Here is a 14,092-nt window from a genome sequence, read left to right as displayed (position 1 = left end):
TGTTGTGAGCAATAAAAAGAAACACACTTCAAAAAACTCTCCCTCCTCTCACAAGATCCAGGAAAAAATGGTTTAAGAAAACAGTATCTGGTGTTTGCAAATGTTAAAAAAGTGGGTGCTCAGCCCCCAAAGCATAAAAATATGCTATAACCCCCCTCCCCAACTACTTCAGTGGTTTGTTCGCCTCCTATTATTGTTCATTTGTTTAGCTATCTATTTATTGGGGCTTCCCCAAACTGAGCATCAGGTTAGCCACTTTAAGAATGTGAGGTGCTGGGATGAGATGGACCTGTGGCTTGACACAGAGGGTCTTTTCATATGATCTATTTTTTAAAATGTCTACCCACACTTTTTGACTGCAAAGCTTCCCCCCTTCCCAACAGCATATTGCAATGCATTAAAAAAATGAACGGTAAGATAAACAAACAAGCATAAAACATAGTCGATATCAGAATGCTAAGACTGGAGCCCAAACTAAAATACCATTCAAGAACTTAAGAAGAAGCCCCATCTAGTCTTCAAGAAAGAAGATTCCACCTAAACATTAGGAAGAACTTCCTGACAGTAAGAGCTGTTCGGCAGTGGAATTTGCTACCAAGGAGTGTGGTGGAGTCTCCTTCTTTGGAGGTCTTTAAGCAGAGGCTTGACAGGCATATGTCAAGAATGCTTTGATGGTGTTTCCTGCTTGGCAGGGGGTTGGACTGGATGGCCCTCGTGGTATCTTCCAACTCTTATGATTCTATGATTCTAGTCCAGAATCCCGTTCTCACTGCCAATGGAAGCCAAATAAATAAAGGAGATGGGGCAAAATCATTCATGCACTGTAGTTGTTCTTTCCATGCATATTATTTTTCTCCTTGGGAGGCTGAGCGTTTGTCTGATGTCAAATTCAGATTATGTAATTATAGTTGCTTGGAAGGTCTTGTGCAACAAACCCTCATCACCAAAAGTCAGTGTGGGAACTGTATGGGATAAAGCTTGCTTTGATGCAACACTGCCAAACCTACACCACCTAATCTCCATGCAAACAAATCAGGATGACTGTTCAATAAGCAGGTAGCCTGGAAGTGCTATTGGTGCTGATACTCAATAGGCTCTGCTCTGTGCCCTTGTAGCAGACTTTGAGCCAACCCAACCTCCAAAGGTAAGGAGGCACGGAACAAGGCCTCTAATGCCAAATGTACCTGGTTGGCAGAGTTGCCTTTCAGGGGCTGCCAACCTTTTTCAACCAGGAGGCACATCTGTAATTCTGAGAAAGTGCTGTAGGTGCGTTACAAAATGGCTGCCATGGTGTGTGTGTGTGTGTGTGTGTGTGTGTGACGTAGCACAAAATGGCTGCTGCAGGCGTGGGGGCACAAGTGCGAAATGCCTGCCACATCTGAAAGAGCAGGAAAAGAGGCACTAGCGCAAAATGGTGCCAGCATGCCGCTGCATAAAGGGGGGGGGGAACCGTATCACCTGCAAGGGTGCTGACTCAGAGAGAAGCTATTTGTGTCTTTCCTCTGGGCCCATCTTAGGTAAAGGTAAAGGGACCGCTGACTGTTAAGTCCAGTCGCGAACGACTCTGGGGTTGCGGCGCTCATCTTGCTTTACTGGCCGAGGGAGCCGGCGTTTCTCCGCAGACAGCTTCCGGGTTATGTGGCCAGCATGACTAAGCTGCTTCTGGCGAACCAGAGCAGCGCATGGAAACGCCATTTACCTTCCCGCCAGAGCGGTACCTATTTATCTACTTAGGTAGTTACATTCAAAAAGCACAATGGCTGCACAAGCTGTTTCTGTGTGTACATGACGTACTTGTTCCACGTTTGAGGAGACCCTCTGGGCAAAGCGCTCTGGCAGACCCTCCTCTTCTGTTAATGGGCTCTGGCAGGCTTAGCTTGTAGCACCATGTTGCAAGTCTAGGGGCATTGTAGGAAATTTAAATAGGCCTAGTTGCCTAGGCCTGCTTGGAGTTACTAGTGTTGTAAAATTTAAGCTGGTTCCTATGAACCCAGAGAAATGGATCTTGACCCAGGGAGAGCTCAAGGATCCAGGCAAGCAGACGAATTTAAGCGTCTCCTGCCCACCAAATAACAGAGACCAAACCAGGACGTACGAAGCAAGGCACTTTTATTTTAACTGTTGCAACAGGGTCCTTCCTCTCACACAGGAGAACAAGGAAGGAACCCCAAACAAAGATGTCTTGCCCTTAAAAAGAGATTTGAAATTGGTTTCAGCCCACCCCCCAGAAGCATCATCCATATGTCACAGAAGGGGTGTAGCCCAAGACCCCCCTCCCTAGATTCATCATAGGTACATCATGAAAGGGGAGGTCTGGTGGCAGTAATCTGAGCAGTCTGGACCCTGCCCCCTGCCCCCCAAAACCTAATCAACAAAATTGAGAGATATTTACATTTCCCTGTTTCCCAGCCAAGTTAATCACACCCTTTTGTCTGGCAGTCAGGTATCAGGATGCCAGGGATTATCACTTTAATTCCTGAGACAATGAGAAGGTTCCCCCCACCCCACTTCTTCCTTGCAGAGGAACACCTGGTCAGAGAGAGAGTCAAAATGGTGTCAGAAAGGCCTGTCTTCCTGTGCTGCTTCAGACATGTGCCTGTACATTCATGTACATGTTTTATGAACAATTATTATATATATATAGATATGACCTCAAAATTCTTATAACACTAGGCCAGAAAATTATTTTAAGGGGGAGTCCAGAGCAGATATCAGCAACCCAAGGAAGGCAGGTGCTAATGTCAGCCCAGTCTGTATATGAATGTGCCTGTTTATGTAGCGGAGGAATTTTATTTGTTCCGAAACAAAATTGTGCCATTTGAATGCTGGTAAATTCACTTCCCCTACAATGACCTCAAAGACAATGTCTGGGCAGCTCTCCCACGAATGAGTAGCCTACTGTACATTTATTGCACACTTTAAAATTCCATCATTTGGAAAGGCCCTGCGTTTGTCTACCACCATGAAATGAGTCAGGAGGCTTGTGTGTGTGTTGGAAAGGGTGCTTGTTTTGAAAAGTGCACAAAAAATGTTTAACTATTCCTAGGAGTACGTAACTGCTTGGCAAGGGAAGGACACCAGTAGCTGATCCAGCGCATACTGCAAAATGTCATATTAACAACGGCTGTGGGTTACAGTTCCATTTAAGACATCATCTGCATCTAAGGAGAGGCAATTGTCTGATAATGACAGCTTAAAGAAGCAATACAATTGGCTAGCAAAGAATATTTACATTCCTTTTAAGATTAAAAAAAGAAGGAAAATGTAGCAGCTTAAGTTTGATTTGGAATGGCTGATCCTTAATGCTGAAAACATTGTCTTTATATAGTGCCATTTGTGAATCTCAGGGTTGTGGGTTAGAGCTCAACCCTGGGCAAAAGATTCTTGGATTGCAGGGGGTTGGGCAAGATGACCTTGGTGGTCCTTTCCGGTTCTACAATTCTGTGATTCTGTGAAGGACAGTGGTTTCACTCTGTGTAAGGCAGCTTCCTAAAAGAAGGGGTTCACTGGGGAAAGAGGCATTTATTTCACTTAGTTACAGTGGGTTATGGAGACTAAGGAATTAACATGTCACCCACACCCACCTCATTCCTGGCAGTGGAGGTTGGCTAATTGCTGGTGTCAAACCATTCCTGGAGACTCAGTTTCTGTGGAATAAAGGGCAAGGAGTTGCTTCTGCTTTTGAAACCTGGTCTGCTAACTATAACTAAATCTGAGATCTTGTTGATGCATTTTTAATGTTAAGCATTAACTATCCAGAAACAATAGTTTTACACCTTGCGCAGGCACACACTCTCCCCCTTCCTCCCAGTATTGCAGCAGCCTCCATAACTGGGCAAATATCCAAAGCATAAGATTTATTTATTTTTTAAAAATGGATTCTTCTCCCGAGCTGCGCAGCAAACGCAGCCTGGAATTCTGATTCCACCGAAGGAAGACATGCGCTGCCGTCCCACTGATTCCTTCAAGGTCAACGCGACTCCCCAGGCCTCCCTGATCATTTCCCCCGCCCGCAACGTTTTGGGAGCGGAAGAACCCAGGAGTCCGGGCTGCCAGCCCCGGTCCGCTAGACCCCTAACTTTCTCTGGCCCTGGCCTCAGCCAGGAACCCAGCTTCCCAGATCCATTTCCTGATCCAGAACCGAACCCCACGAGAACCCAGCCTGCTTTGCCAGCCTAACTAGGCCGCTCCCCCCTCTTTATTGGGGTGCGTGCGTGCGTGCGCGGAATAGAGCGGACCCAGGAGTCCCGGCTCGGTTCCCCGCACCCCCCGCCTCCTCTCTGCTCTGGCCCCTCCCCCTCCGGCTTGGCTTCGCTGCCGCGCTGCGCGGTGCTGGAGCCGCCGGGGGTGCGCGCAACGAAAGGGGCGGCCGCCGCCGCCGAGGAAGGAGGAGGGCGGGGAGGGACGGAGGGAGCGCGGGGCCTGCCTCTCCTTCCTCTTCCTCTGCGCGGCACCAGGGCCGCCGGCCGGGACCAGCGCTCGCCTCTCCATCCCGGCCGGGCGGGGAGGGGGGAGCCGCCCGCCCCGCTGGCCGCCTTGGGCTATGTTCGAGTAAGGAAAGCGCGGCGCGGGGAAACCGGGGTGCGTGGCCGGCGGGCGGGAGGGATCGGCGGCGAGCGATGCCGGCCGCGTCGGGAGCGGGGAGGAGAGGGAGGATCGCGCCGAGGGAGGACGGCTCTTGGCTGCAAGCGGGGGGCGGGTAGGTGGGGGGGGGTAGGGGCTGCGGAGATCTCTCAAGCCGGGCTGGGAAAGGAAGGCGACTGTCTCCTCCTCCTCCGGGGCTTGTGCCCGCTCTCCTAGCGCTTCGGAAGCCGGACTGGTCACTTGTCAGCTGAGAGGAGGAGAAGGATGGATGGAGGGAGAGGGATGGACACAAAGGAGCTGCCGGGAAGGAGGGAGAGGGCGGCTGGCAATGGAGGGTTGTGTCTGCGTGGGACCCGGGAAACGGGTTTCTTTTTCTTTCTTCCTCTCCCTTTTCGCGGAGGTGCAGATCTTCCAAAACACCCGGCGGGGCGGAGGAGCAAAACCCTTGGCTCCTCTGCCTAATCTCCGAAAGGCGCTGGGGGAGAGGACAGCGCGCGCGTTTGCAAGCTCTTTTTGCAAAGTCTTGAAGGATGGGGGAGAGGTTTCAGATCGGTCAGCCCACCCCCCGCTGCACTCCGATCTCTCCCACCCACTCTCTTTGCTACAGGTGCGTGTTTATCAGCGTCTAGTTCTCTCATGGTGTGACATCAGTCTGTGTTCAGCAGTGGTAGCAGCGTGGTCTTTGTAGCGCCATCGTGGGGGAAGCCTTTGTTCCGCGTGTCCCTCCACGCATTTACGTGTGATTGTGTGTGCATATGGATGCAACGAGGAGGGGGCTTTAGATCCCATGCCCCACTGCATAAATTTATATTCTCCATCGCAATACTGGAAAGTGTACGGGTGAAGGGAGAGTGTCGCCCGTTGTTCTCCCCTTCATCTCCTTGGGGAAGGGGTCGATGAAGGTGAGACTTGGATTGACAGCTGTGCGGAAGGGTGATGGGCAGCGGTAGCTCTTGCCCATCTGGGAGTTAGAACATAATTCTCTGGCCTCTGCTGACTTCTTGGGCTTGTGTACGAATACTGTAATAATAATGTCTGTACTAGCAGACACACACACACACACACACACACACACACACGTGCCTTGTGATTAAATGGGGGAAAGTTGGAACCATGATCTCCTGAGATTCCTTCTTTACTCTGGGGAGGTATTTGTCAGTGGCTTTTAAGTAAAAGCAACAGGCTTGTGTGAGTTTCTTCAAGCTTGGGCTTTTAAGCTAAGGATCTTTTAATTTCAATATACTTTTTTTGGAGTACAGGGAATCCCTTGGTGTGTGTGTGTGTGTGTGTGTGTGTGTGTGTGTGTTTTCCCCTTTTCTTAAAGCTTCTAATTTAAGTGCTTGTGGTTAAAGCGGTTTTACAAATTGGTTTTACAAAGTTCTGATTTTATTACTTCAATATTTTAAAGGCCAGTCTTATGATATTGAGAATATGGAGATTATAGGACTAGGGGGTAAGAAAGTAATAAAATATTACATTTGGCCCCAATACAAGTTTTTCAACTCATGCTGGAGTAACCAACATGGTGCTATCCAGATTTTTATGAATTGCAACTCCCACCAGCCCTGCCCATTGGCATGTGGAGACCACCATGGTGGTTAAAGGTTAGAGCAGGCATCCCCAAACTGTGGCCCTCCAGATGTTTTGGCCTACAACTCCCATGATCCCTAGCTAACAGGACCAGTGGTCAGGGATGATGGGAATTGTAGTTCAAAACATCTGGAGGGCCGAAGTTTGGGGAATTCTGGGTTAGAGTCTTCTGATGATCCAGACCACTGAGTGTCACAAGCAGAAAATAGGATTCCTGATGACTAGGTAGTAACAGGTTACTTAATTAAGTGAGCCAAGTTTCGTGCCTCAAACCAATAAACAAATGCGGTATAGCCAAATGAATCTGGAGGAAAGTTCTTTTTTTAAAAAAACCTAATAAATAGATTAGATCCTGAACATAAAGGCAAACCTATCGATTGAGGTTCATTTTGCCCATCACAGGAAAAAACAAGTCTCTTCATTTCTAGTGTAGATAAATAATATACTTTCTGTACCATCTGAAGGTCATTTGGATGCCTGAAAAAACACAGAACATGAACTCCTGGTAGTCAAAAGACATTCACATTACAGGAAGGTCACAGTCGCCCCATGGATCTCATTGACATTAGCGAGTTATCAGGGAGGCTCCAGATGAAAACTTCTGAAGTATCTTTCCTTACATGAACCATGGGTTAAAACCACAGGGTTTAGCCCTGAATTCCTCCGCAGCTATACAATTAGGTGTCTTTTACAGATTCTCACAGCCCTGTGAAAACAATTTATGAGCAGCTCCTGTGCAGCCACGAAGGCAGGAGGCTAATCACGCAAATCTTTTGCACAGAATCAGAAGTGCTCCGTTCCTGGTGCAGTTCTAATCCCACAGAAAATACTTACATCAGGGATGGAGAAGTTGTGGCCCTAGACATTTTGCTGGACTCCAAGTCCCATCACCCTTGACAAATGGTCACTCTGGCCAGGGCTGATGAGATTTTGAGCCCAACAGCAGAAGGAGGGCTGCACAGGGAGAACATAAAAAGGCACATCAGGGCAAGGCTGACCCCTCCCCACCTCCCCCAGGACGTTTGGCTACCCAAGCAACTCCACAGCAACTTGGGGAAAGTGGGTCTCAGGATGCCTTCCTTGTATGTATGTGGCTCCACCAACCTTTCGCAAGTCACCTTCGGGTGTGTCTTTTGGATCATGTGCAGCCAGCACCGCTGAAAACCTTGTTACCCTAATCAGCTGCTTGAGTTGCTTGTGCAATTTGGATCAGCCGCAGTCTACACTGAGGGTGTTTCGAAAACACCCTAAAGTGTGGAGAATCCCTGTGACAAACGCTTGAGCCCTGGGGGGAGGGGGGGCACAGCCGCCCCTGTGCCTTCCGATTCTGGAGGTGTGGAGCCCAGGCAATGGAAGTGGCTCACAGGAAACTGTTGTCTCTTCCTCCCCCCCCCCCCCCCGATGCCTGACATATGGGGCAGCATCCTGCCAATCTGGCACAATTGTGGCTGCAAATGTGGTTCCTGCCTCGGCACAGGACTCTGATCTGAATCCTCAGCCTCCCACCACCTGCGGAGATGAACTGTCGCTCTCTGTCTGTCGACCCTTTCCATGTCAGCCCTGCAGTTCCTGTGACAGCCGCCCCCATCTGCTGAAGGCCTGACCTCTTCCTCTTCCTCTGGACACTGGGGTCCGCGTGGTGGCACGTGGATGGGAGGCAAGGCGAGAGAGCTAGGTTGCTCAATGCCATGCCAAGGTCGGCCCCAGAGACAGCATTAGCATTTCATTAGAGCGGATGCTGTGGCCACACAGAGCATGGGAGAACAAGGAGCATGACATGCACAGTCCCCTCTGCCCTTTCTTTCTCAGCCCCAGCTCACACCCTTGCTCTTCTTCTGACAATAACCCTGCTCCTTTCCACTGCTGTTTGGTGTGCTTCTGTAACCTCTTTTTCAGGCTATGTGCACACCATACATTTAAAGACACCCCCTCCCTCTAGTCCTGGAACTGCAGCATGCTGAAAGGAATTGCAGCTCTGTGAAAATAACTAGTTCCTGGGGTTCTTTTTTTAGGAGGGGAAATGTGCTTTAAATGTATGACATATATGCAACCCTTTTCATATTTTAATGCTTTAAAAAAATCCACATGGGGTATACCATAGTTGGCTCTTGTGCTTTATCAATAGGGAAACAGTTTTAAAAGGGGCTGATCTGGAGGCTTGACTTATTTTGGAGGCTGTTAATGACAGGTTGGGGTGACCTCTGTCAAGGATGAAGTAGGAAGAATTATTTCCGCAAGCCTCAAAGATCTGTTTGGGCACCCCCAAACTTTGGCCCTCCAGATGTTTTGGACTACAGTTCCCATCATCCCTGACCACTGGTCCTGTTAGCTAGGGATCATGGGAGTTGTAGGCCAAAACATCTGGAGGGCCGCAGTTTGGGGATGCCTGTGTTAAATCTTTACATGCCTAGGATCCACTCATTTTAACTTTTGCAACATAGGGCCCAGTTATTATTTCTCATCCATTTACATTTCTCTGTTTCTCTCTTCTGTTCCCTTTTCTCGTGGCACAAAGCTGACTACAGTTATTGTTGCTGTGGTTGTTATTTAATTTATATACAGCTTAATGGCAAACTAGGTGTCTAAGACAGGGGTAGGCAACCTAAGGCCCAGGAGCCAGATGCGGCCCAATCGCCTTCTAAATCCGGCCCGTGGAGTCAGCATGTTTTTACATCAGTAGAAGGTGTGCTTTTATTTAAAATGCATCTCTGGGTTATTTGTGGGGCATAGGAATTCGTTCATTTTCCCCCAAAATATAGTCCGGCCCACCACATGGTCTGAGGAACGGTGGACCGGCCCACGGCTGAAAAAGGTTGCTGACCCCTGGTCTAAGGCATTTATGAGTAAAAAAATCCATGACAGAAACATTAAACATTCCTAATTTAAACATGGAACCAAGCTATCCCATTAAAAAAACATTGCAGTTAAATTGGGTGGGCTCTTCCTAGCAAGTATGGATGGCATCTGTCTGTCTTTGGAAAACAATGGAGGTGAAGTCAAACCATCGGAGAGTTACAGCACCTGCTGTGGCTATAGAGACAGATACGGAAGAGACATGTTTTGTTGCAGCGGGGGCAGATGAAGGTGTTTGGCTGCAAGTATACATGCAGCAGTTGGCAGCAGCTGCAGTGCCACAATCAGTGGGTGGCTGTGAGCTGTCCACCATATTTTTAGTGTTAGAATTGGTAGGCCCTCTGGGGGTCTGGGCTAAGGTTGCCAGATGTTGCGATTGGTTTGTCGAGTCATATCTGTGCTGCAGTCATAACAGTCTGTCTCGTCTCCCAGGGTATCCTGGGAATTGTAGTTGTGTACATAAAGCTACCTGAGTTGGCGGCGGCCACCACATCTTGCAGTAGCAAATCCCGTAGTTTTTTATCTGTGTGCTGTCTGAAGAAATAGGAGCACAATCTAGTTGTAGAAACATAGGATAAACTGGCTTACGCAGGGTTTCCGACAGGTGATTCCCAATCCTCCCTAGAGATGCTGAGGATTGAAACTGGGACCTTCTGTATGCTGTGTGGATGCCCTAGCAATGAGCTGTGGCCTCGTCCTTTGTCTCTAATCAAGGTCCTCCACCTGAAGTAGCAGATCGAGAGAGGGCATCCTCCTTCAAAGCTGCCTCTTGTTGCTTGTCTTCCTCTCCTGCACAGCCCTACTGTAATCTTGAATGCTCCTCTTAATTCTCAGCCTCATACGAACTCCAGATCTCACCCCAGGCCCCCCTCTTTCCCTCTCCATCGTTCTCCTCTGTTTTGGTCTCTTCCCCCTGAGCTTCACGGCCACGAGGAGCAACATAACATAAGCTTTCTTTCCTTTTCTCCTGGGTGAAAACTGTTAGGCAAGGTATCCCTGTTCAAAGGCAGTGTCTTCTATCCGCTCCCATAAAGCATAAGTGAATATCGATGAGGCAGCTATTTATTCTCACCACCCAGGGGCAAAACAAAGAGAAGCCACGCCACCATTTAATCCCAGCAGGCAGCTGGCTAAGAGCCCTGGGGAATATTGTGGAAATAGCACTTGTAGGTTGCTAGTTTGCCAGTACTATTCTGGAAGGCTTGCTCCAGTGGCTATGACTTGGATCCCCCCTCTTATAACCAGTGAGGCCACCAAGGAGTCTTCCCCTAGGGATGCCTCAGAATCAACACAGGCAGCTTTTTCTTTGTCCGGATAGAGTTGCAGGGCAGGGGTGAGGTTCATGGAGAACATAAAGAGTCCTGCTGAATCAGAGGAAAGGCCTGTCTAGCCCAGTCCTTCTGTTTCCATGGTGACCGACCCAGATGCCTATTTGTAGTCCACCAGCAGGACATAGGGACACAGGAAGCTGCCTTATTGGCCCGTCTAGCTCAGTGTCGTCTACGCTGATTGGCTGTGGCTCTCCAGGTTCCAAGCAGGGGTCTTCTCCATCCCTACCTGGAGATGTTTGGGATTGAACCTGGGGACATTATGAATGCAAAGCAGATGCTCTGCCTGCTGAGCTGCATGCCTCCCAAGGTTGTTCCCTAGCAACTGATATTCTGAGGCATGCTGCTTCCAAAGCTGGAGGTGATGTGTAACCATCGTGACTAGTAGCCTTGTAATCCACAAATTTGCCTTAACTGCTTTTTTAAAAAGATGTCCAAATAGGCGGCCATCTTTGAATGATGTGTAGTTAGATGAGGAGGCAGGCTGGCATGTTTGTGTATCTTCTGCTGTCCTGGTCCTATAGACGCCATCGACCGATTGTTGAACCATTTCACTCTGCAAAATGCAACCAGGGTTGCATACACACCATAAATTTAAAGGACACCGAAATCATGTGCCCCCCCCAAATAATCCTGGGATCTGCAGTTTGTTTAGGGTGCTGGGAATTGTAGTTCTGTGGGGGATAAACTACAGCCCAAAGAGTCTTTGGGGGAAGCCATGTGCTTTAAATCTGCTTCAGATATATGGTGTGTATGTTCACTGGGACTTATGTGCCCTCAGCTGGAAGTGGGTGCATTCTTTCCCTCCAGAGTCTGCAGCTGCGGGTCCTAGATAAGGCCAAGCAATGGTCCATAGAGAAGAAAACAGGGTCAAATGGTACGATTGGCCGAGAGCCACAGCCCTCCCACATGCTACCCAGAACTTGGTGTTCTGAAGTGAAATTCAAGGACAAACAGGAATTAGGAAGAATGACTTGACTCTTCAGTACATATTTTGACAGGTTGAGTTCATGCGGTTATTTTATTTGGGAAGATCTTATAATGAAAAGTGGGTAAGAATTATTATTATTTTATAAACAATAATACTGATAGTAGCAATTATTATTAAGAAGAATGCATGTGAAAAGCAATGGGCACTTCCTAGGGATGCTTATGAACTATTTGAGTTGTCTAGCCGTTTCCTTTGCTGTAGAAGGTGGGATTCTATATTCTGGTCAAATTTGGAATTTATGTACATTCATGCTGGGTTCCCCCCTGCTAAGTTGAGAGCGCTTCAATTTAAAACGAAGTACTTAAGGAAGCACACAGGTCTGTGTGCTTCTTGGTGTCTGAATCTGACACCCTATGAGTTGTACGAGGGCATTGTCCAACGCCACTCACAGCAACCTTGGCTGAATTTAAGCAGATTTGGGGCTGGTGAGTTCCTGCCTGGATGGGAAGCCACCACAAATCCTGTATGGAGGCCTCACTGTGTTCACTGAAGGAAAGTGATCCAAAACCTCTGGCAGACCTTGGTGGCTTGGCAAAATTTGTCCTCACTAAGATTCTGCTCTCACCCCTGAAAGAGGGGTGGGCTTTTTCTCCCTCACATCACCCTGAGTTTAAGGGCTGGGTTCATCCCTTCTTCTCCAGCTGTCAATTGGTGATAATCTCTCTGGTGCTGAGCCTTCAGCCCTGGTCTATAGATGCCACAGAATGAGATAGTAAGATCCTGAGATGGTAGGATGGAATTTGCCACTCATCACTTTAGGTGGGGAATGCCATTTTTTTGTATGGTAACCCCCTAATTGTATGGTAACCCATGGGGATTTCCCCTGTTGCCACAAAGTCTTTAAGCCCCCACCCCGTTGGTCATGAGTTGATGAGGGTGGCTACCATTTTTTCTCCCTTGAAAAGTAAACAGAACTGACCAAGGAAGTTGGAAAAGTGATACTTTTTCCCATCTCCTTGTTCAACTCGTATGTGCCTTTCAAGGCTCAGATTGATTCTATCAGATGCGAGTTTTACCCAGACAACCCCTTGGAAGAGTGAAATGTGTTTGTGTATTCTTTCTTTCTTTCTTTCTTTCTTTCTTTCTTTCTTTCTTTCTTTCTTTCTTTCTTTCGTTCGTTCTTTCTTTCTTTCTTTCTTTCCTCTCTCTCTCTCTCTCTCTCTCTCTCTGGGGTTTCATCTGAAGTTGGGAAGGAAGTGACGAAAACTCGCTCAAAACCCCAAATCTGCCCAAAGGCCCAAAATTTTTTACAAGCTTGGCTCGGCTCTAGAGCATAATGATGATGATAATGATGATGATGATAATAATAATAATAATAATAATAATATATTATTATTATTATTATTATTATTATTATTATTATTATTATTATTATTATTATTTATATCCCGCCCATCTGGCTGGGTTTCCCCAGCCACTCTGGGCAGCTTCCAACAAAATATTAAAATACAATAGTCCTCCAGATATTAAAAGCTTCCCCAAACATTGAGGAACAAGTTAAAAACATTGGTCCCAGTACAGATTCTTAGCATCTGGCTGGCTACTGTGGAAAACAGACTTTGATCTGATAACAGCAGGGTTCTTATTTTATTATATATTTCACACAATTCTGCTTTGGGCAGGGAACCCTGTACCATTCTGGACCTGATCCTGTTGTCCTGGGTGGAACACTTAGGTGTTAGCTTGGACACTTAGGTGTGACTGACTTGACTTAAAAAAACAAAACAAGGCAAATGAAACGAAGCCACATTATTTATACCATTCATACTTTCAAGGAACTCTTGACGTTTCAACACCCACACTGTGTGGAATTAGATAGAATATCAGATTTGAAGGTTGTAGGGGGAGCATACAAACAGGAAGGGGGGTCTAATGGGTATTTGAGAGTGTGGGTGGGTTGCCAGAGACCTGCCCATACCTGGAGCGGCTTTTAGGCCGGTCCCAGTAACTCCAGGGTCACTCGTGGTAGCAGTGATTTAAAAGTTTCACAAAATCCTAAAGGCCAGGCCAGCCTAATTCAATAAAGCTTGATGCTGATGGGGGCATAGGATGGGCAATTGCACATTGCAAAAAGGAAAAAAAGAAATGCTTCATCAGAAATTTTTCAAACTTATTTATTTTTGCTTTTATGTCATTCTTTTTATCTTGTACCGCCCTGAGATCTTTTGATGAAGGGTGGTATACAAATTTAATAAACAAAATGAGTATGAAAGAGGTTTAGTGATTTGCACAAAATTTGCACATGCAAGTTGATGTGCGTAAATACAGATGTAGGATGGTTTGCTGCAATCTAAATAGAAACACAATGCACCTCCCCATAGCGGGGAAGACTGTGACCAGGAGACCTATGTGCCTGCTAAGTCTTGCACAGGTGCTTGCTGCTGATGGGCGACATCAAGCTCTGTCCTGCTCTTCCTTCTTAGGATTCTTTATGTTTAACCAAGACTCAGTTTAAATAGAAGGCTGCCCTCTGACAGCCCTTCAGGTAGCGGGGTTGCCCCTTGTAAAATCAGACACGTGGCATTGGACACGTTGATGGTGAGGGCCAATTTTAGAACAGTGAAAGGAATGGAAACTCAGTTCACGGAACCCATGTGGCGTTTGAGAAGGGACTTGGCAGGATATGCACATGTCGGGGGAAGGAGACCAGAGTTTACACCTCACCTCTTTGGGCAGAGAACCAGGGAGCTTGACTTTGCCTCTTGTCTTGGTATCAAAAACACCGTGCTCTTTTCTAGGAATCCCC

At 47.5% G+C, this 14,092-nt stretch overlaps 1 protein-coding gene across 2 annotated transcripts in view; it reads left to right on the top strand.

Moving 5' to 3' along the window:
* Positions 1 to 4,235: 4,235 nt before the first annotated feature.
* Positions 4,236 to 14,092, top strand: part of GRAMD1A (GRAM domain containing 1A) — a 48,956-nt gene continuing 39,099 nt past the window's right edge. Inside the window, exon 1 of one of the 2 annotated variants that reach the window (XM_035117731.3) lies at positions 4,236 to 4,551. In XM_035117731.3, coding sequence (XP_034973622.2) covers positions 4,544 to 4,551 — 8 coding nt within the window. In that variant the 5' untranslated portion in view covers positions 4,236 to 4,543. Of the gene's footprint in view, positions 4,552 to 5,023; positions 5,192 to 14,092 lie in introns of those variants that run through there. The other variant, XM_035117730.3, reaches the window with a different exon arrangement.

Source organism: Zootoca vivipara, chromosome 6, assembly GCF_965207765.1.
Source record: "Zootoca vivipara chromosome 6, rZooViv2.hap1.1, whole genome shotgun sequence".
Classification (NCBI taxonomy): Eukaryota; Metazoa; Chordata; class Lepidosauria; order Squamata; family Lacertidae; genus Zootoca; species Zootoca vivipara.
This window is presented reverse-complemented; position numbering and strand designations above follow the sequence as displayed.